This window comes from Crocodylus porosus, unplaced genomic scaffold, assembly GCF_001723895.1.
Source record: "Crocodylus porosus isolate Cpor-Errol unplaced genomic scaffold, CroPor_comp1, whole genome shotgun sequence".
Classification (NCBI taxonomy): domain Eukaryota; kingdom Metazoa; phylum Chordata; order Crocodylia; family Crocodylidae; genus Crocodylus; species Crocodylus porosus.
This window is the reverse complement of record NW_017728906.1, coordinates 156428345-156452570: the sequence shown is the minus strand read 5'-3', so window position 1 is coordinate 156452570 and position 24226 is coordinate 156428345. Positions and strand designations below refer to the sequence as shown.

Sequence of the window (24226 nt, the reverse complement as noted above, 5' to 3'; positions counted from 1 at the left end):
GGCAGAGGACATCAGAGGTTTGGGGAAAGAGAAGGACTTCTGAGAACAATGAGGAAAAGCACCCAGGAAAAGGCTACCCCGGTTTCTGGAGGCTGCCTCCCCAATTAAAAGACCCTAAAAATCAAGTCCTGGCAGGAAAGAGAGTGAGCAGGAGGTCTGACCACTAGGGGGCATCAGATACCAGGTGGATTGCCTGAGTATGTCAGAGAAACACTTTCATACATGATACAAACTGTAGGAGCAGACAGCAAGGTCAATTGTAAGCAAAACTCTCAGGGATTACCTGCAACCAGTAATTTCACTATTGACCCCAATTTTAAATTTCTATTATTTGCCTTGGTTTTCAGTTAGAATTTAGGTGCAAAGTGGAAGTAGCTGTAATGGGCCCAGGAAATGGGCCCCTGGGTGTAAAATTAAAGTGTATTTCATGTATTTCCCTTTTGGAAACAAAAATGTGCCAGTCTCAGGTGGCTCATCATCGCACTAACATCACATACAGCATAAGAAAGAAGCTCATACACTATCATCCTTAGACTAATCCAGTGAAAGAACACCCTGTGGCTGCTTCTGGAGAGAAAGCATCAGAATGGCAACTCTGCAGAGAGCCTGTACTGCCGCTGCAGCCTGTGTTAGAGGAGCTTGTGTGAAGGCAGCAGCAGCCAAAGTGGTTGGTCAGGCCCTGCATGTTTCTGACACTGCCTGCAGAAAGAGGTAAACACCTTCCTCCTCCTTGTCCCCACACCATGCTGCTTCAGATACTAAGATTTAGTTACACTTCTGTTTGTACCTCCTTCTCCTGCCATCCAAATAGATGAACCTTTTCAGACCATCCTGAATAGCATCAGATTATGGGTATTTAAGGCAATGGTAGAAGGGTGAAAGCCAAAGCCCATGCAACCTCATAAAAACCCCATCTTTCAGGCAATTTATTCTAAAGATAGAAGTAGTTAGCCATGCTAGTTTGACATCAGTCAGAAGGCATGGTAGCTATACTGACAACATTTCATGCAAGCAGGACATTGGCTGCGATGGTTTCCCTCCTTTACTTGTGGCAGATTAGGATGTTAGGTCTATGTTGTGTCAGATTGATGATAGTTTTATGTAGAGTTTAGATTATGTTTTGTATGGGATGGTTTGGATAGGGATGATTATGCCTCAGGCAGAGGGTTAGACTAGATGTATGTACCATTATAAATTAACTAAATAAGATATATATACACCTAGAGAAACCACAAGATCTCCTGAACCTGTTTACTTCATCAGAAGCTGCGAAAAGACAGCATAGAGCAGAGTATAAAATGGATTTAGTGATTAGAATACAATAGGTGGAAAAGCAGGAGGGAGGGGAAGGAAGAGTGCTCTGGGAGGCTTACAAGCAAAAAACCCAAGGGATCCAAGTGATCACAAAAACTGATCCAGATAATGGGATTAGAATGCATAGTCCCTGCTTAAAGTCCAGTTGGTGGATAATTTTTTGTTTCACAGTGTTGTGTTCAAACTAGTTTTTAAAATTTTTCTGTCTGAGAACAGCAATCCCAAGGTTAGCAACAGTGTCCAGGGACAGTGAAGTGTTGTGCCACAGGCGTTTGTGTCTTTCTGCAGCTGATGGGCAGGTTTGTTCCCAATGGCTACCTTGAGATGGTCATCCTTTTCCAGGTGGGGTTGGAGATCATAAATTATGCATTTTCAGTTTTCAAGCTGGTGACAACCGGATGGATTCTGTAGTCCTTTTCCTGGGGTTGGTATTGTAGCAGGTAGGAGCAAAGTCTTAGTATATTATAGAGACATGGCTTCAACTTAAGCAGCTCCAAGGAGAGCTGCTGTGGCAGGGACCAGAAGAGGGGAATCCTTCAAGTAGGTAGGTCACAGACAGCTTAGACCTGTGGATTGTACACACTGATTCTGTCACATCTGTATCTACTACAGGCCTCAGGAAATAATCCACGTTCCTCTCCATACTCACATATAACTCCCTACAGACGTATGTGATGTAGTGGTTTGCTATAGTTCTAATTGATTATGTTCCTTGTCAATTAAATAAAATGTTAGGACTGCTTTTCCAGACACTAAAAATATATCACTCTTCTGTGACAAAACACATGTCATTGCTTTTTTTTTGACAGCTGAAATGGAAGCAAATGTGAATAAGTGGAGGGGGAAAAAAGAAAGCCAGAAGTACACAGTAAAACCAGAAAGAAGACAAGAACCAGGCTTGTTTCAGGACATTACTGAGTGCAAGGGACAGTGCCAGGATTAAAATGAAAATGTTGTCACTGTTCTTGTTATGCACAGTAACACAAGCCCTGGCAGCAAGAGAACATCCCTCTTGTCCTACAATAAGCTGCAAATTTAACATCCAGTGTAGATTCAGAGGTTGGTGACTGACTGAAGCAAGTAAAAGCATACTTCTGTCAGCATCTTAGAATATCTCATGATGAGAGACACCACATGAATATAAAAAGCTCTCATCATCCCTGGCATTTTAATAAAATTGATGATAAGTCAACAACAATAATCTAACTTTGAAGAACTTCAGAGAAGAATGGGAATTAAAGTACATAATAAAAGTAGAATATATGATTGTATATCAAAGCCTCATTATGAGGAGTTAGCCTGTAAACATAAATGTTAACAATTTGCTTTCTTATATAAATATTTCAAAGAAAATTGTGCCAAGAAAACTTGGAATTGTGCAGGTAATCATTTAAACATAGGATTGGAAGAGTCCTCAATTGTCATAACCTCTTGTTCCATCATGATTAGTCTTAGCTCATCAGGTGAGCATCTTTGTACAAAGTGTGAATGTAAACTAAAAGTATTTACTGATGTTAACATTTCCTATAAAAGACCGTATGTTCCAACATATCAACCATGTTTCTCTAGGTGACCTCTCACTTCTGAGTGGCTTGGAACCTGACATCAATGAATTTGAACAGGTGAGAAGTATTTCTTTTGTTGATGCCCTTAAGGCAGTGGTTGGCAACCTTTAAGAAGCTACAGGCCAGAACAACCCAGCTCTGGTCTAGGACAGGTCAGTGGCTTTGGCAGCACATCAGTGCTTGGTGGGGGCTTTCCCTGCACCTGTGCTGAGGCACACAGCTGGAAGCTGTCTGCAACACTTCAGCTTCTCCCAGCATGCCCCTGCCCTCTGGCTTTGTGCAAACTCAGTTTCCAGCCAGTTGGGAAGGCTGCACTGGGGCTGGGGAGTTGCAAACTGCATGCATGCTGCCCTGTTTCTCTCTGGAAGCTGCAAGGCCCTGGCACACTTCCCTAGGAGCTGGAAGCCCATGAGAGGGTGCAGATGGGGAGAAGGGGCTGTGGCACAGGTACAGCTGAAAGTCACATGGCCCCAACAGAGCTTCTGTGCCTGTGCCTGTGCTTGTGCCTGCATTAGGGCAGAGCAGCAAGAAGGTGTGTCAGGGCCAAGGGAAGAAGGATGGGGAGAGGAGGACAGAAAGAAGTAGTAGTGGCACAGGTGCAGCTTTCAGCTCCCCAGACCCCGAAGAGCCCCACACCAGCTAGAAGCTAAGCCTATGTGCATCTAGGGAGGGTGGCGGTGGGGAGAGGGTTGGGAGAAGTGGTGGCGCAGGCAAAGTCCTCTAGCTCTTGTGCAGACCAGATTCAGTGGCTCCACAGGCTGGATCCAGCCCATGGGCCATATGTTCCCAACCTCTGCTTTTTGGTAATTGATTATATTTTCTGCACTCTTTAGGAATCTGTATTTATCAACACAGAGAAAAGGATTCACTCTCTTTTTTCATCCTCACTTGCCTCTAAAGATTACAGAACCATAAATTCCCACAGTCTCCTGAGAGGCTTCTGAGTATCCTACAATGTGTGGATTATAGAGCAACACTTTCCCACAAGTTGGTGTTCCAGAAGCCAGCAAGGAGGACATTGGGATGTCTACCAACAATGTGATACCCTTCTGTTAATATAACATGATATCTCCTGTATGGACACAGCACACCAGTACAAGTAGCTGAGTATGAACAGACTTTTCCAAAATCATTGTGGAAACATCTCTGTGATGACAGGACTCTCATCAGAACAACTTCCCAGTGCATACAAGCCTCAGTTTAAAAAATGATCCTTTCTCTGGGTAGCTGTCTTGTCTGATGACTGTTAGATTTGTCCTTTGCTAGATGATATATATATATATCCCCATATATATATATGCCGTCATCTAAGTTGTTGTTTGTTCATCTATATTGAAGGTGAGATATTTAAGACATAAGATAAAAAGTACAAAATGTCAAAAAACAAGGTACCAAAACCATTCAGGGATCAGTTTAGATATATAACTGATTTTATATATATAAAATATATATGTTAGATGAGTGGCACAGGGCTGGTCTGTGGCCCTGTGCCACTCATCCAAATTGTCCTGCTGTGGGCAAACTGCCCTTGCCCAGCTGTTCCCAGTTCCCAGTGTGCTGGGGCACAAATGTAACATAAAGATGCTTCAGCCAGGAGGAAGAGCATCTCACTGGAGGACGAAGCCTCCATCTGTTCTGGTGCACACTACTGTAGTGTGCTCTGTGCCACGTTTTTTTTCTGGTGCTTTCTTTTTTTTGCTACTGGGAAATCCTGGTAGCAAATGTTCGCCCCACACTGCAAATTTATTTTTTAACATTCCACACACGCAGTTTATGGTGCCACAAAGAGGTTTGCAGCTCCACAAACTGCACATCCCTGCTCATCCATCTGCGACCAATGACTATAATGCCAAATGCACCGTGTATGCTGACTTATATTGGGAGTCAGACCATTCTAAGTCCAGTGTTGGCTTTAGGGTTGTTGGGGCTCTAGGCAAGAGAGTCATTTGAGGCCCCTTAGAGGTTTAATTTTGATTACCTATAAGCAAGGTGGACATTTTCAATTTCAATTTTACTTTGCCCTATCCATGAAACTGCAATGAAAGTATCTTAATATGATATTGATAATACAAATATTCAGTGTAATTAATTTGTATTATTATTATAAAGTGTCGGGCCCCGGGGCATCACCCAGTTTGCCCTCACCTAAGGCCACTACTGCTAAGTCATGGCACTCTTCTAGATTGCACTTTAATAAGTGTATACATCTGCCAATTGAGCTGTATCCATACAAGTGAAAGGGGACTCTGGCCTGCAGTTCACAGGGTGATCTGAAAAATGGATGGATCACCAGTCCTTAGGGTGTCCACTATACCTTCTGTGTCAACTGGACTTGTGGTGAGAGGTGTCATGTGGAAAGTGAGCACATCTACACATGTCCCTATAGCACTGTTGTTACTGCACCATTGTTAAGTACTTCCTTTTGGAAGTACTAAATGATGGAACAGTAATAGCCCATACAGCACCATGCGCACTGCATATGGTTATTTTTAGCTGCTACATCTCCGTAGCAATGCAGTATACTGAGGGGGTGCGTCACTATGGTGATGTAGCTGTGGCATCACGGTTTTTGCTCGTGGACACAGCATCACATATAGATGTGCCCAACGTAATTTTGAGAAAGATTTGACAGTGAAGCGAGTCAGCTGGTATCCCACAAGCGGTATTGGGCTTGTGACAGAGGGCTGGAGAAAGAGGAGTAGTATTGTACACATGTGTATATACTTATTTTCTTAAAGGATTAAGTCAGAGACCTTGAGCTTTGCTGCTAATGGTCCACCAGGCTTTCTTTTCTTCCGTCCAAACACAGGCACTCGTCCTTTCCCCTTAGGGATTCTGGTTCGTGTCTTCCAAGAGGCTTCTCCTGTATGAAGTTCTCTCATGAGGACTGCCACTCATAGGCTTTCCAAATAGTACAGTCTGAACATCTCTTTTTGTCTTACAGGGTAGGAATTTCAAGCAGGTATAGTCCTATGTGAAGAAGCCTGTTCTTTGCTCCTAAGGTTGCTTATTCAGTTTTCCTAGTGACTCTATTGCAAAAATGAACCAATGTTGGAAGCTTGTTCCTTCCTCTGATGGGCCAGTGTCCACCTTCCTGAGACACAGAATCAGACTTTCTCTTGTCTGTTCTCCCCCTGTGCCCAGATTGAGGAAGGTGCTCTTGGTCATATCTGGCGGTTATGTTGCTGTCGAGTGGCATAGAAGGGTCGAATCAAATTATCTCTGGGGGAAGTGAGCCTAGAACCTATCCTGGGAAGGTGCTCTAACCTCTAGGCTGCTGAGCAGAAGGTGGAGTACTGTACTGTCAAAGGAGGTACTTATTGTTTTGGGTCAGCTGGAAGTTAGGGGAGGGTTGCATGCTGCACTTTCGGCACAGCTGACTCACGATGGAATGTCAGTGGATTTAGAAGTTTCTGAAGCAACAATGAATAGCTTCCAAGGATGTACAAAGGGACAAAGTCATATATGGCAAAAATGTAGCCACATAAGGCATTTAGCTGTGTGTATGCGAGACAAAATAGTATGCTGTTGAGTAACTTAGAAGTGTAAAAACTATGCAAGTGTCATGAATCTTAGCAGGTAAATAGAATTCAGTTCTTATTATCTAAGTAGGCAGCAGGTAAGGCAGGGTGGCCCATTAGGGCATGACCTTTCATAGGCAACAACCTTCTTTATGAATTGTATTAACACAATCCTGTGGTTGCTTTGCTTCTAGTGACATACCAGACTTTTTGCTTTATCTATCTTTTTCATGAAGAGCAGAAAGCTTTTCCTTTATCTTGAAAGGAAATATTTACAGCCAAGTAGGGTTTATGAGAAGTGAGGGTGTCACCCAAGTAAGAGGACAAATGCTCCAGTAGATAGAAGAGTAGTCTGGGATCCCAGACTCCATTCCCTGTCTTGCCTCTGACTTGCTGCGTGATGTTCAGGGATCTTAGTTTTCTCTGATTTAAAAAAATCCCCAGTTTTTTAACTGAAAAAGGTAACCCCAAATCCACATTTTTCCATGATTTAAATGAAACACCACTCATAAATAGATAGATGGATAGATATATAGATAGACAGATAGTGGTGTTTCATTTTAATCATGGAAAAATGTGGATTTGGGGTTATTTTTTTTAACCAAGGAAAACCAGGACCCCTGACTGATGTCAGACATGTTCTATTCATCTCAGTTTACCTTTTGTTAAATAGGCATCATAGTCCTAAACTACTACCCAGAGGCATTATGAAAATGAATTAAATTTTGTAAAGCACAAGTACTGAAGGAAAGAAAAGCAGTGTTATCATAAGCCAATGGTGATTTTAATAGTTCCTGGCCTACATCCTACATGGCAGGGCAGTGGTTCTAAGACATAGTTATTACTGTGAACATTAAAGGTTTGCCATCTTTACTAATGTCAAACAACAATTGACAATTTATTGTCCACAATAGCTGGTGATAAAACTCTATCAATAAATAATCATTGGCAATTCATAAAGCATTCATCTTGTGATTTAGTGGTGGAGGATGATGAGCAATACCTTCTGATGGGGAAAGATGAGCAAAGCATTGACCACAATGAATTAAGTGCTGCTTAAGCAATAGCAACTGCTATTGCAAGATCCACCAGGAGTTATTAAAGTAGGATTCAGAAAGTGTTTTCTAGCACATCCTGCAATCTAAGGGCACCTGTGGTAACAAAATGCAACTGGATTCCCATTGACTTTAGCAGGCTATGAATAAGGCTCCAAAACATTTCCCATTATTAGAGGGTGTGCCCTATGGGCATGTCTACACTGCATCCATCCTGTACTCAGGAGCTCTACTGTGAAGTACAGGCAGTCCTCAGCTTACAACATTTGATGTTACAATGTTTTGTACTTGCAGCCTTTCTAAACTGACACCCTGTTTCAACTTTCTGACATCAGTTTAGACTTACAACGTTTGATCTGATGTGACACCATGCCAGCGAACAAGTTGCTGTGTCACCCATCTCCCTGGAGAACATCTGTTGAAACTTCCTTGGACGCTTTCTTTAAGAAAGCAGACAAGACTCCAGAAAAACCTGCAGCCAAGACTCCTGAGAAGACCAAGAACCCCTCAAAAAGAATTTCTTTACTGTCCAAGCCCCCAAGGTCTGGAATAGCCTGACATCACAGGTGGCTCAAGCACCGACACTGAACACCTTCAAGAGAAATTGGATGCTTATCTTGCTGGGATGACCCCAGCTAACTTCCTGACCTTTGGGCGGAGGGGCTGGACTCGATGATCTTCCAAGGTCCTTTCCAGCCCTAATGTCTATGAAATCTATGAAAAAGTCCAGCAAAGTCACCTCAGAGAAGTCCTTCCAAATCAATATGATTGCTATTTACAATATAAATACATTAATGTAGCTATATTACTCATCTATAATTGATAGTGTACAAAATTCTGGGGTATTTTTGGTGAAAACAGGGCATCAGGCCTTAGTTCAGGAACAATCCCCCACTTATAACATTGTTTCCTATGGGAAAATCAGTCTGAGTTACAACGTTTCAACTTAAGATGCAGTTTTCAGGAACCAATTGTGTCATAAGTCCGAGGACTGCCTATACACCCATAAATGCAACTAATCCTTATTTGCCTTTTCTTTTATGTCCCATAAGCCATTAAAGTTTTAGGAACCATAACAGAGCCTATTTTGCCTTTTTCCTGTGAGTTGCTTTGAATCACATAATATCAGTGTTTTTCAAACTTCCTAAAGTCACAGAACCCTATTATACTTCTGCTGCTGTGGCACCCCTAACCCTATCCTAAAAGCTGACATGGAGCTAAGTGACCTGGCCCCACAATGGTGGTGCACTGCCTCCTGGCCTGCTCTGATATTACCCCAATCTCTTTGCAGAACCCAGAGTTCCACAGAACACAGTCTGAAAACCACTGATATTTATGCTCTCTGGATGAAACTTATTCATATGACTGGACAGTGGAGCAAAGTGGAATTTTGCAATGTAGATCTGGCTTGAGCCTAACTCAAGAAGACACATTTGACTATATGAAATGTCTGCAACAGCATCTCTGTGCAGGTGCAAACTGCTGTGCATTTCAAAGGCTGTAAGATTCAGATTCCAATGATGATACATGAGTGTCAACTCTTTCACTATCCAATAAAATGTGGTAGCGAGAAGAGACATTTCACAAAATGTTTGCTTATGTGTGGAGGAATGCAAAGGACTAGTTATGGGGGGAGAGGAAAATGTATATTAACATGGGTAGATGTTCAATACCACATGGTTGTGTTGCCATCATGGCAATTGTAGCAAATATGGCCACTAAGCATACATTCTCTTCCATTCTCTTCCTTTTACAGAGTTGAGATCCATTTGAATTACATTGCAGAGAACATATAAAACAGTGGCCTGATTCTCATTTACATTGGATCTACAAAAGGGTAACACTCCATTAAAATAAATAGGGGTACTGCTAATTTACACCAGTATGAAATCAGAACCAGGCCCATTACTGTTACAGCCATTTACAGATCACCTGGTACTTCTATACACAGTCATCAAATAATCTTTCTAATGTTAATGACCCAGCTTCTTTCTGTTACTTTGGTTATTTAAATGGAGTTGCTACAAATTTATTCCCTAACAGAATAGAATTGGGCCCATATTCTGTATGAAATTATTTTATTATCTCTTATAGGAAGGCTCCTGTTTAGCAGACCGACCACAAAATACCTGCCAGACTACTGAGTCCGTTCTCTGTAAAAGGAAGTGACATCAGAAGCAACAGCCTAATTTTAAGTTTAACCTACAGCCTGACAAAGATTTCTTCTTTTTTCCTTCAAGATGAACCTAAATCACTAGAGCTGGATGCCTTACTCGGGAACCACAATCAGATTTCAAGACATTCAGATTTCATGTTTCCATCTCAGTTTAGCTAACCACTTTTTGATGTGTGCTATCAAAGTAGCTTCTCTACTTTAACTCTGAACTTTTGCAACTGCTTGAAACACCTCTTGATAAGGAAAAAGTATAAAAGGGTCTCACTATGTCTAGACCATGTGGGACAGCAGTAGGGAGTGTTACCATGAATATATGCCCTGCTCACTCAATTCTGCTCTGAATGCTGTGTCATAGATGTAGCAAGAGCAGGTGGGAAGAACATGTTTTCCTGGTGACACTCCTTCATACCCTCTGATGCAGTAAAGACATGTATTCAGTTGCTACCTATTTTTTTTCTCCATTATTCTTATACAAACCCGGCACCATACTAATAGGGAGAGGGAAAACAATTGTGGAATTCTTCTCAGTTGCCATTGTGGTTAAGGTCTGCAGGTAGCGCAGTTGAAGTGCTACTGGAGATTCAACCAGCACTGTGGAGGCCTGTTTGAGTGCTTTTGAAGCATTCATTTCTCCTTCAGCCGCTACAACCTAAAATAGGATGGAAATGAGCACTTGTAAAAATGTACAATACAGCAATAAGGATCAGTCTGGGTCATAAATGTACCACATTTCAACCATGAGAAGAAGAGTGCTGCCCAGGGGTGGATCCTGGGGGGTGCAGTAGTACAACTGCATCCCCCTTTGATTCCTACTTCATCCAAACTTGAAAGCCAGCTTCCCAGGAGGTGCAGTGGTATTTCTATTCAGGCAGCCCAGAGGGAGTCAATTGACTTTATGGCTCCTTATAATCTATTTGATCCCTACTAATCTGTCTTCATTCTGCAGGTGTTAACAACTCCCTTTCCTTTTTAATGGCCTTGATGTTCCATTAATGAATCTATCCTCTATTCTGCAGTTTTGCTATCTGTTATACATTCTTGGTAATATATCTCATCTATTTCACAGCCCTGCAGGCTGTTTTTTGCTTTAGCTAAGAATCTTAACTCGGGTTTGGTAATATTAATTTAGATGCATATTAACTCTGGTGTGAAAATGATTGACAGTGAAGTGCTGAGTGCACTTTCAAGATGCTCAAGAAGACTAGATTTTTTTTTACAAATCTGAACAACAGATGCACATTTAACACTAGTGACTACAGGACTGATAGAATAGTTTCTTTTGACTATTTTTGCCCAGCTTTTGTCTAGCAGATTAATGTGCGTTACTATAACATTATACTTATTTTTGCTTTGATCTTAAACTGAATAATATAGCGCATTGCCCTACCATATTAGTAAAGTATCTAGTCTCTCTTCAAATGGAAAAAAATATGTGTTGTTATATGTAATGATGCATCACACCATCTGCATCCCCATTTTCAAAATTTATGATCTGCCCATGGTGCCTCCAGTCTCACCTTAGCTCTAGCCTCTCGTGTTGCTTCTGCTTCAGCTGCCATAGCCCTCTGCATCTCCATAGGGATCCTGACATCTTTGATTTCCACACGTGCAACTTTGATTCCCCATTTATGAGTGGCACTATCCAGCATAGTCTTGAAAATAAAAGCATGATGACTATTGGAAACAAAACCATGGGAAATACACTCCCCAGAACGTTGAATACACAGTAGAATGTTTGATACTAACCCAGTGTTTTAAAAAGATTTTTTTTAATTAAACTAAAAAAGAATAAATGGGAAGAAATGGTACTCTTCACAGGGATAATTTCATGGGTTGGTCCAAAGGATAAAGTAACCCAAAAAATTACTGATTGTGAATTGTTCTAATCTATTGCATGCATTGAAGAAGACAGAATGTACTTTGATGGGGTTAAGGTCATTATTTTCAAACATCAATTTTGCCTGGTGCTAGTCATTTTGGATGAAACCATTAACTTCAATACTGGTTAGAAATTAACTGGGGCTGCAGTTTAAATAGCTTGTGAGAGACCGTATTTGTGGGGCAAGATGCAGTAGAAATCTGCTGGTAAAGAAAAAGGAGCAAGAGGCTATAAAAAGGTTGGTATAACTAGCTAAAAGAAAGGCATTCAACCTTTCATAGCAGGCAAGACAGTATGTAATGAGTCACAGAATAGTGATAGTGATAGAGTGATACACTGTATTTTTGACATTCAGGCTTGTATCTTAATGCCAAACACAAGAGGGTTCTGGTCCATGACTACGGCTATTCCAATACTGTGAATTAACAATGTTTTGACTGTTCATCATTACATTGGATATAACCTTATGACATATTGCTTCTCCCCCTCAGTATATCCTGGCTGCTGTAAGGGAACATGTCTGTGCATGTTGAGTTGCAGGAGGAAGAAGGCTGCTCCTTTCTTTTGTCTCTCTCTCTCTCTTTCCTGGGTGCTAAAAAATAACATTTTCTTTCTTCTTGGATCCCCCTCTGTGCTGCCAAATCAACAATTAATTGATTGCTAAAGTAAAGGAGGTATTTTTAACATTGGAACAATTCTGTTCAATACAATGCAATGCAATTACTTTTATTGAAATGATATGAAGATAAACTATAATCAGGTTTAAACTTTAATCAAGTATCTATGCAAGAAAGGCCTTCCCAAAACCAGTATATTTTTCCACTGTTGCACATTACTGCTCATTTTTGACGACCATCTATATTGTCTTGTGTACTTCTCCCAAGGTTACATTTAAAAGATCTTGCTTGCTAGTTTCAGGGGAATCTGGAGAAGTATCTTTATAGTATTTCTTCCATTTCCTTTCAACAGCAGAATATGTGATACATGAAGAAAGATGATGGAGTATTAAAAATCACTTTTAAGAAAGTGCATTCCTTTTCAGTGTGCATTTTCATAAAATGAATCGCTCTGCATATTCACAAAAAACATTAGATGTGGATTTACCTGAATATTATGGGCAATCTCTTCCCTACTGGACAGGATCTGAGACAAGCTTTGTGTACCTAGAACATTTCTCAAAGTTGTCTGTGCCAGTAGGTAAGTTGCCAAATGGACATTAGAGACATTAGCCACTGAACTGATTGCACTGCAGATTCGGTAGTAGACCACTCCATCAACTTGGGTAGTTACAGAATCTTTTGTGAGGATCTGCAACAGAGAAAAAGGTATAAAATCAAATGATAATCAAAAATACAGAGATCCCAATGTTGATGAATCTTTTGTTTCTGCCATCATGAGAAAAAGGTCAAAGTTAAACCCATATGGCTAGTGTATGTACCAACCCGTGCAGCCAGTGTGATTAAGGCAGACCAGTTTCTGTAGCCAACAGTACACAAGGCAATGATGTGGGTGGTATCATACCCAGCCATCTTTGGCTCCTCAGTTTGGCATACTGAAGCCAGCCTTAAGAACAAGTCAGAAGGTGGTCTCACATTCACATCTCTGGAGCCATAGTGAGATACCTTCATTTTTTGCCATCACATCTCAGAATGCGGTGCCATCATAATCCAAGGAAGCTAAGACAAATTGGTTTCAAGGCAGAATTTGGTACAAAATATTTAACTGATAGCTGGTATCAATTTCTGATTCTGAGTACACTATTACTTCAGTGAAGACTTTTGAAATAGCATTGAATTAGTTGTCTATCAGATTCACTTCATCCTAGCAACATAAGTTCAGGTAATTGTACACTGGTTTATCTCTTGATTTGTGTGGATGCTGGAGAGAGAGAGAGGAATAATTATATTCAATTGTGAGTAATTCCACCTCTTTTATTTGGTCTTTTCTCGCTCATCTTTGGCTGTCTCTAATCTCTTGTCCTATTCATACTTTATGGTGTCTAACTCAAGATTCTGAAAGTAATAAGGAAGAACTTGATGGCTTAGACAATGTTGCGGCCTGAGCTGGTATGGCTGTAGGCCTTAAGCTCTAGATCTACTCTAGTGCTAGTATGTGGACATCAGTGAAACAAATTAAGCAAATTCTTTACCACTGCTAAGCCTATAAGCAAATGAACATTGTTTTATTTATCAAGCTGATGCTGTACAAATCACAGCTTTTGTACATTTTATTTCTAAAATAAATGGCTACAGAAGAGTTCTTACCTCTTGTGGGGGAATGTTCCAGGTAACAGTTCTCAGATCCACCTTGGTAAAAACATCTGTACATGGAAGTACCAAAAGCAGACCTGAAATGTTAAGAAAATCCTGAGTTTGAAATACTTGTCTGTGAGGGCTAAACCCTAATCCTAATATACTGTTTATACATCAAGAAGACATATAAGCATATATTATGGTGATACTTCATTACCACAGTTGTGAGTTTTGAAGCATGAGGTGAAAAGGGAAAGATTTTATATTATGTATAATGGAAGGAAATGCAAAGGTATTTAGATTAATTTAGCATGGTTAAGGGGGTAGAGCACAGAACTCATAATCAGGAGATCTCAATTTAGTCTCATACCTACTGCATAACCTTGGAAGACTTACTTTGTCTCTGTGTCTCTGAAACTTGTCTACTTGCACTTTGAGTTATTTAAGTCTTTGGGATCATGGACCACTTAGCATACCTCCTCTGCTAGCCCCTGCCCAACTGTTGTTCTGTAGAAAGATGGTGGGGGGAAAGAGGGGCAGGAGGTGGATGGTTCGCATTGACCCTTTCCACTTACAGAGCTCCACAGCACGTTTTCCAATCAATTTCCTTTCTTCTGTGTGGTGCAGACATAATTATTTTAACACACTTGTTATAATAATAATAATCCGGGCACTACTGTATCATTGATTACTGTATTACTTCATTACTGTATTATTTGTATTATAATTTAGTCCCAGTGGGGATCCTGTTCTGTACAAACACACACATGCACATGATCCGCTCCAAAGCTTGTGACTTTAAATACACAAGATGGCTAATGCATAGAAGAAAAGAAGTATCATCATGGCCACTTCGCATGTGGAAACTGATGGAGTTAAGGGTCAGATCCAAATCTTTTTTGTAGGCACTTAAATGGGACTTGGGCAGAATTTAGGAACTCAGAGGCCAGGGTCCCATGGCCTTCTCAATCTAATGGGATTTACATTTCGCACTTCCCAGGAGAGTATGCTAACCAGCCACCTGGCTATCCATCAGACTGGGCAGGGACATCACTCATTCCTCCTGCTGAAATTGAGATGGCTAGGAGTGCAAGGGTTATGGGGCCAGAAATACAGCAAGCAAGAAGCCTTCCCCCTCAGCCTGTGAGGGAAGTTCTGGGTTCTGTTCCCAGGACTGCATATATAGTTTACATTAAACAGCTGGTTAATAAAATAAAAAAGAGATAATTCTGGATCCAGAGACCAGAACCCAGGACTCCCCTCTCATACTGAATTCAGTATACTCAGTGTGATTTAGGCACCTCTTTTCTGGGTGCTAAGAGTCCTGAGATGGCAGGAGTGCCTAATGGGCATGCATCTATGTTCTGAGAAGAGTCTAGTGTTTCCTATCAGCTCACTGTAGGCCCCTTCCTGTTCAGCACCTAAGTGCTCTGGATTACTCATTGAGGGCAGCTAACTCTGTCCATTGACTGGCCAGGAACCAGAGATCCCAGCACTATCAGTTTGGCTGACCCTCCTGGGATAAAGTATCTAATTTTTAGGCACTGCAATATTCAAGTGGTGCTTTTGAGAATGATTTGTGTCCAGCCCTACATGACTTGGCAGAGGTCACCCAGGAAATCTATGGTAGAGATGGTACTTAGAGCTCTCAAATTCCAGTCAATTGTTTGTATCATACATTCATCTTTTCCCACCATGTGAGAAAGCCAAACTGATTCTCAGGATTTGATGACTTCCTGTGTTGTGCTGACTATTAATTTGGATTGTCCCTTTAAATAGAGCAGCCAACAAACAAGGAGCAGATGCACCCCTCAAGGTGAAAGAGTCACTTTGTATAGTTCATAGTGGTCTGAATCATCCACACTTGACCAGGGATCAAATGAACTTTCACAGCCAGAACAACTCCACATAGTCTCCAGAAATCTTCCTAGAATAAAAACACAGATACTTACCTGGACCCTTGGCTTTTTTAGGCAATATGCGTCCCAGCCTAAATACAACCGCACGTTCGTATTCTTTGATGATCTAGGGAACGAATGTCAAAGTATATTAAAGAAACCAACAAAATGCATGTCCAACTACACATTTTCTGGCTTGCCCTCCAGCTATTTTTTTGCTGTGGAATATGAGGCACTGATTGCACAAATACCTTTGAACCTGATTCAGCATGTCAGTAGCTTCATTGGTTTCACTGTGAACTCCTGGCTCCTATTTCAAATTAAGCATGTACCAAAGTGTTTGCAGGACTGGGGCCTAAAATTCCTTGGAATGGGGACTTGCATTGATATTTGTCTTTACTCATGTTTATCACTATTTCTGTGTTCTTCATCAGCAACGAGCTTCTCAAAAACCTTTGTAAATTTATTATCCTACCATCCCTATAAGGTAGGGAAGTATTTTCTACAGTGAACAGATGAAGAAACTGAGGCACCAAAAATGTAAGTGTTTTTTCTAGAATGATATAGGTAGTCTGTAGAAGAAGAACTGACACACTATTCTCTTGCTGCTCCGTCCCACAACTTAACTCCATACTCAGCCTCCTTCCATCCTGGTCAAAAAAGAATAGGAATAAGATCATTTTCTCAGTGCTCCCATTCCCATCAGCTTACCTTGACACATGCCCAGATGGAGAAAGGGAACGTTAGAACCACAAAGAGGAAAGAAAGGGAAACCAGGATCCAACCACAGACACCAATTCCTTCCTTTCTATCGGCTATAGAACACAAAGAGAGAAATCTGATCAGGCTTTTGGGCTTATAGTCAAATATTTGGCAGAACAACAAAATAGCTCTGCCTGTGGGAGACAAATAAGGCCTCCCAGTACTTTTTAGTGGAGGAAACATAGAGCTCTCTGCTGTTCTGCTCACTATGCCCAGCTCTGCTTCCTTCCCTCGGCACATGCTTATTGACTGAGGGTTTCCGGTCGTGCCCAGAGGCCCCCCCCCTCCCCCCACTGCCCAGATCAAAGCCATGGCTCTACTCAAGCCGAACAGCCCATTGCATAGAGTGGTTAAAACACACCAGTTTCAATGGCCAATGGACACAAAGAATGATGTATCTAGCACTACTGACCCCTCAGCATAGATGACCCAGTGCTCATTGACAGGTGGATCAAGATGGAGAGGACAGATACAGTGTTTGGGGGTGGCATTTGGCAAAAGCCTGGAATAAGACTATGAGCTCATGCCTCCTAAAGCCATAGCAGGACACCGTAACTACTCTGAATCCATACGCTGGCACCTGCCCAGCCATCAAAAATTATTTTGGGGAGGGGAGAGAGGACCAAGAAGCTGTTCTTCTTTTAAGATTAAAGAAGATACTGAAGTTGTAGCACTTTTCACAGGAACAGCTGTGAAGAAGAACAATGAATGGAACAGTTCAGTTGAATCATGTGTACAAGTTCCTGAAGGGCAAAAGCCTTTTAGACTGGGAGAGCAGCTGGGGCATAAGTAAAAGGAACAAGGGCAGCAGCAAGGAGTGGCTGTCTTTGGGGGAAGGTTGCCTTAGAAGAAATTTTTGGAGCAGATTATGGTGGCAGAATGTGATTTTTGCCGGCCTCCTACTGAGAATGAGTGAAGCTGAAGGTAGCTGCCACCTCCAGCCCTTCCCTCTGCACCCCACTACAGCTGTCAGAGGGAAATATAAGACTTGAAGGACTCAAATCTAGTCCCTGCATTCACAGGGAACATTTACCTAAGGATCTGTGTGAAGTCCCAGAGCTCCAGGAAGAAGGCATCTTCAGAATCCAAGTGCCTGGACCCCTGCTCCAACCCTGCCTTCTCCTGTGATGTGGACATGGTCAGGGCAGGGCTGTCACCCATGCAAGAACTAAAATGTTTTCCCTGCCCATGTCCTTGTGCTTGTGCTTCTCCCTGGCAAGAAGACTTAACTTTTTCAAAACACCTCCCCACCCCCACAACTGTCTATGAGGAAAGGGGCCTGCTGTGCTTGACTGTGTATGAGCCAAGTTTCTGAGCTCCTTGCCACAGATTTATTAACTCACCTTGTCTTTACTCAAGAGGACCAAGTGTCAGGCTTTGTTCTGAATGTCCTGCCTTTCCTGCTAAGAGCATCTTGGCTTTTGTTCTCACCCATTTCAATGGAAAAAGACATTTAGATTCACAGTCAGGGCTAGGAGCAAGCTGGTGACTAGTAAAATATTATCTGTCCCCTCACCATTGCTAAAACAGATTACTCAGTTCCTCTAAGGAAATGACCATGCAAACCTCAAGAGAATATATGTATGTGAGGACAGGACAGAATCTTTGGGGGTTAGTGTTGAAAACTTGTTGCTTCTTCACCCCAGCTACTGCAAACTTCTACCAGGTCCACATGAGCTACTTCCTTAACCAGAAGATTATGGCCACATTTGTACTGTGATACTGGCAGACTAATTAGCATTATCATTCCACAGTGGAGCAGCACAGTAAGTTTGAGGTGGCGCTCTTTGGTGTGGTAAGTTTTTCCACTAACTATCAGGTGATAGCTAGTACATTAAGTGGCAGGCAAGTGGTTAAATGTCTCTTCTATCAAGTCAAAGACAGCAAGATAGATTATGGGGTGGACAGCATTAGAAATAGTTCAGCCAAACCTTAACAGGGAATCAATAGAAGTGTTTTATTTGCATACCAAACGTAGGCACGAGAGCTTCTTGAACTATTTCAAAGTGATTCTGGAAAGCCTCACACATCACCAATAGATGGGTAGAAACACACTAGCTGGGACTAATTTGGGACCAAATGCTCACATTTTTATAGACTGCCATCTTGCCTTTTTCTCAGCAACTGAGTATTGTGAGCCAGTAAAGGTAGGTGGTGCATTTACAAAGCACATTGGTACAACTGACTACTGCCAAGAGAATCATCTGAGGGGTGAGGAAGTCAACACCAACAGTTTGGACATCTTTGTGCAAATCTTACCACTATCACTCTGAGAAGCAGCAGCATACAAGAATATACAAGAATTTAACTATATAATACTAAACCCAGACTAAGATGTCCAAAACCTCCCAAGATGTCTCATTAATTTCAGGAACTCCTTCTAATTACTGGACAAAGCTCTGAAAACCTTTGGGCTTCACCATCAGACAAATAGTGGAGGTTATGAGAAAACAAGCTGCAAGACCTGACAGTGGATCCTATAGATCTACCACCTGGTTTCACCATACCAAATAAGAGATCCATCACAGCAACAGTATCAGAAACTCACATGTGCACTGCAATCATCTATTGGACAAGGAGATAGTGGAGAAGACAGCCAAAACATAAGGACATCTAATAAACTACTGCTATCTATAATCCTTCCCTGAAAGAACAGGCTATGTCAATAGAGCCACAGAGTGGATGACAGTCTTTTAGATATCAAATTTTAATGTTGCTTTTTAGCAGCAGTAGAAGAATGACAAATAGAAGTCTACTGGGTCTATCCTGTAAAGATGGAGGCATGTGGAATGAATAACTGATTTTTTCCCCTCGATTCCCATCTCCCTGCTTTCTGCCAGTATTAAATCTGAAGACTGATATCTGTCATGTTTATCTTACTCACTCTGATGATCAAATGCAGTGTTAACAAATAATAGCCAATAGCTGTGTAAATGTAGGTTTACTGTCTGCTCCAAGTATGAGACCCTCCTTGGGAATTAGGACTGTGTTTTAATCACAGAGGAATTTTACAGCTGCTGAAAAAGGCATACAGTATCTCAGCCTCAATCATCCTTCATGTATTTAGGCCCTGACTCCTTCCACCCGTATTTACCCACCCAGCACATACATCTCAGTTGATAGGCCAAATTAGCCCTTTTGACCTCTGGAGAAAGTTGCACATCCCGCTGCTTTCAGGTAAGGGTTAGGATATATTGGCAGGACAGTTTAAATAGGATGGCATTGTTGCTGCCCATGGAGATTTAGGATTTTAATCTCCAAGGAATCAACCCAAGGCTTTTGACCCACATTTAATTTCACACATACAAGTTTGTTATTTATTGAAAGTACGACTGAAAAGAGGGCTTACCAACTAGATTCTCCGCACTCTCTTTCCTAGGTGTATTTGTCTCAGAATCCATCTCATCCTAGGGAAATTCTTATCACCTCACAGGCAGATACACTTTCAAAGAGCACAAAGGTCTGGAAAAGAAAAGTACAGCGAGAGAAGGACAAATTCTCATCTGTGTGGGAGCTCTCCCGGGGTTAGTTGCCCTGGTGAGGACACAATGTTTACAAAAAACAAAGTCTAATGGGTCATGTTCATCTCTGAAGGAGCTCTACTGTCTTCTGTGGTTTTACCACAGGGATGAATTTGGCCAAGCCCTTTCAAGTCATTTCAGTGCTCTCCTTGGGAACAATCAGCATGCAGCCCAACAGTGAATGACACCATTTACAAAGCCAGATTATAAAGGGAACAAATGATAAAGGCAGAGCGTGAGCTCTTCAGGGCAGGGACTTTGTCTTACTCCATCTTAGTACGGTGCCCACTGTAATGGGACCCAATTTTGATTACAGTCCCTAGGTAGCACTGTAATACAAATATTCCCTAAGGCAAATTCTTCACTCAAGTTAATTTGAGACACCTTAAAATTTTTATTGCAGGACCCAGAGGCCAACCAAATGGGAGGCCTTGTTGTGCTAGATGAATCAGATGAAATTCAAGAAGGACAAATGCAAAGTTCTGTGTTTGGAACGAGATAATTGTATGTGCAAATACAGAATGGAAAATGATTGATTAGGCTACAGTACGGGGGGGACCTAAAGATTACATCAGATCATAAACTGAATATGAGTCAACTAGTGAATTGTCCATAAGAATGACGGGGGGAGAGGGGAGGGGAAGCCTGCTAACCCTAACCCCGCCACCTCCCAGAAGCTTTCCCCTGCTATCCCCTCCATCCTCCTCCTCCCTCTTCTACCTCATTCAGGAACTCACCTGCCATGCCTTTGATGGGAGAAAATTGAAAGACTCATTCCAAACACAGAACATTAGGTGCTTCAAGGTGTTTAACTGAAATAGTTGTTGGTTTCTTTTCATGTTCCCACCTGGGAAACTACTAACATGGATATTCATTCAACAGAAAATAAGCACAGTCCTTAAGGTACTTTATGGCTCAGAGTTAACTCACTCTGCAATAACTTCCTGTCTTGTCTTTCAGGTTGTCTGGTTTCCATCCCCTGCACAGTCTTCATCGCAGCTGATCGCCATGGTAAGTAAGCAAATCACGGTCTCACTGGCTGGTAGTCTGTCCACTCCTTTGCGGTCAGTCTAAGTTCAGGGTCCGTCATAGCAGGTGTCTCCCCTTCTCTTTGCTGGACTCTCTCACTGTCTCATTGCCCTCTTGGGTGATTTCCTGTTCCCTATACCGCTGGGTTTTATCAGTGGCATCCTCCGCCTCTGCATCGTTCCTTTCAATTCCTTCCAGGTGAGGGATTCCCCACAGCTGGCACTGATTAATGACATCATTCTGCAGCCATTCTCTGTCCTTAAGTAACAGGGTTTACACCAGCACCCTGTTACAGTTATATTAGAATAATGTGCTCTTGCTGAAAAAAAAGCCAGTCATACTGGGCTGCATCAACAGGAGTGTTACTCGCAAATGAGAGGAGGTGATTCTTCCACTCTGTTCAGCACTAATGAGGCCTCACACCTGGTGAAGCATCACAACTGATACGGTGTCCAGTTTTGGGTCCCAAACTTCAAGAAAGATGTGGACAGATGGGACAGAGACTAGTAGAGAGCAACAAAAATGATGAGACACCTAGAGAAAAAGATATATGAGGAAAGACTGAAAGACTTAGAATTATTTAGTTTGGAGAAGAGAAGACTGCGAAGGGATTTAATAGCAGCCTTCAAATATTTAAAAGGTAATTACAGAGAGGATGGAAGCTGTGGAATCTCCATACTTGGAAATTTTCAAGAGCGGTTAGAAAGACACTTCACTGGGATGGTTTAGTCAGGGATGATCCTGCCCTGAGCAGGGGGCTGGACTAGATGACCTCATGAGGTCCCTTACAGCCCTACTTTATGATGATCCTAGATACTGAACAAATGTAAAGCTCTTCAGTTTTTAAATCCAGGATTACAAGGCTATGTGGGCATTCTCTAGACCAGTGGCTGGCAACCTTTGGAGCTGCAGGCTGGAACAACCCAGCTCAGGTCCAAGTTGGACCGATGTTCCAACTCACCCATGAACACCATGTGCCCCCAGAAGCTAGGGGGACATGGCAAGCTCTGGCAGCCAGTGGCAGCAGTGTCGGTGACGGGAGCATGGCAGTGTTGGTGGTGGTGGAGTAGGGGCTGGAGAGCGCCAACTGGTGATCAGCGACCACTCACAAATGCTGCCAGCAGTGGCAACAGTGGCCAGCGGCGATCGCGGACCTCCCACAAATGCCACCAGTGGTGTCAGGAGCGGGGGGGGTGGGGTACTAAATGGCAACTGCCCACAGGCACTGCTGGCAGAGTCGGCAGCACCTTTTCATAGGGGGTGCACATGCACTCATGTGCACCCACTACGTGTGACCAATGAACTCAGCTGCTGACACTATTTCTCTCCACTCCTTGTCTTTGGCAAGGGTGCACTTCCCCCCACCCCGGCTGCCTGGCTCTAATGCAGCTCCTTATTGCCTGGCCCTAGTGCAGGCACAGAAAAAGTCACCAGCTGCTGAAGCTCACTGTTGCCAATATGGCACTGAATCCTCACAGCTCTGCAGGCCAAATCCAGTGGCTCTGTTCTTTGCATCTAGCCCAAAAGCTATATGTTGCTAACTGCTGCTCTAGAATTTCTATGGCTCGTGTGCTTTAATCCTGACATCAAACCAAGTATAATTTATGCATGAAAACAGCATATGGTAGGGAGGCAGGACAAATATTATTTCATCTTACTTCATAAAGAGACACAACTTTGCATGTATAAGTTATGACATTGCTATGTAGTTATCACTTGCTTCCCTGGTGCCGCAAACAATTTTAATTTAGTTTTGGAGATTACCTGTTATCTTGGCTAAGTCCCTGTCTTCAGGTACTCATCAAACTGATATATTGAACCTATACCTTGGGTGTCTACAGAAGTTCAGGGCCCCTGCTCTAATTCATGGTACTTTACATAGAGTGCCATGACTTAGAGCTCCATCCCCACCCACCTGTAAGCCAACAGACATTAAACCGGTTGGGTCAGGTGGGTTTCAGTGTGCCTGCAACAGCCCTGACTAACAGGTGTGGGTACTCCAGTAACCTTGAAGAAGGCTGCCAACCCACCCCTTTCGCCAGCCCTGTCCTCTCCCCAGCTCTGGGGCTGTCAGCGGGGAAGTGAGGGGGAGGGAGCAGGAGGCAGCTACTGACTCTGCTTAGCCTGGCTGGAGCTGGATGGGGGAGAACAGGGTGGAATGGAGCCCCCTCACCTTGTGGGGCCCCTTGCTGCTACTTCATACGGGGTATTGGGAGAAGCCAGGCTGGGCCAGTAAGACAAGGAGGGCCACTTCACTATTACCCCTTCCAGCACTGGCCAAGCCATGTCCAGCTGACAGCTGCCTGTTGCTCCCTTCCCTTCTCCTTCCCCTCCTCCCCTCACTGACAGCCCCAGGAGTGGGGCTGGGCTGGTGTTCACTGGAACCAGCCCCCAAAGTGAAAAAAAATACCCCTAGAAGGAGCACAAGTTCCCTAAGGTGCTCTGCTTTAGAGCACATTCATCTAATATTTTGTTGGAGGAGGGTTGATTTTTTGGACAATCAGGCATTTTAAAAGCACACAGTAGCCATACATGTGTGCTATGTCACTGCTGTAGTATGCTTTTACGCACCCAATCGCATGAAAAATGTAACTTGTGTAAGTGCTGTTTGTGTATCATGTTTCTAAACCCATTGGTCTGAGAAACGTCCAGACTCTGAAGTCAGCCTGACCTGGGGTTTGCCAAACCCACATTCCAGCTGCCCTTGACCCTAGAAGCAGCACAGATCCCCCCACCCAAGCATCCTTAGTAGCTTATGCAGAGTCCCCTCAAGTTCTGCCCATAAGGGGCATTCCCAGAGTAGCACTCTGAATGCTGAACTTTACACTGAACTGAATGCAGCTTTTGAAGAGTTTGTCACCTCTTCTGTCCCAAGGTGATGAAATGATTTACATTTAGCCCTGAGGTGCTGAGTCAGATGCCTAAGCTCTGAGGGGGAGCAGACATTCAAACATGACCATATTGGGTAGTACTAGATACCTCCTGCCCAACACTTAGGTGATTTGGATTGTCCATTGTAGATTACTAACAGTTTTCATCTGTTCTATGGGGTCCTAACTACCTAAAACTTGTGAATTCTGATTGTTCTCTAGGGTGGTTGGTTTGGTTTCAGGCACTGCAACACCCACGTAAAGGTGCCTTCAAAAATTATTTGGATCTAGTCTCAAATTTCCATCCCAATAGCCAGAAACTGGGAATGTGGAAACCTCAGTACGCTCTTAGCAATTTCGTTATTTTCATCAGGTAGATGTTCC

At 42.6% G+C, this 24226-nt stretch overlaps 1 protein-coding gene across 1 annotated transcript; it reads right to left on the bottom strand.

Annotated features, from left to right (window-relative positions):
• Positions 1-9180: 9180 nt before the first annotated feature.
• On the bottom strand, positions 9181-19939 carry STOML3 (stomatin like 3). Its single transcript, XM_019530023.1, has 7 exons — positions 19772-19939; positions 16372-16475; positions 15715-15787; positions 13775-13857; positions 12615-12818; positions 11149-11283; positions 9181-10280 (listed from the first exon to the last, which is right to left on the bottom strand). Exons 1-7 carry the CDS (start codon positions 19821-19823, stop codon positions 10077-10079), a joined length of 855 nt encoding a protein of 284 aa, XP_019385568.1. The 5' UTR covers positions 19824-19939; the 3' UTR covers positions 9181-10076.
• Positions 19940-24226: the final 4287 nt, after the last annotated feature.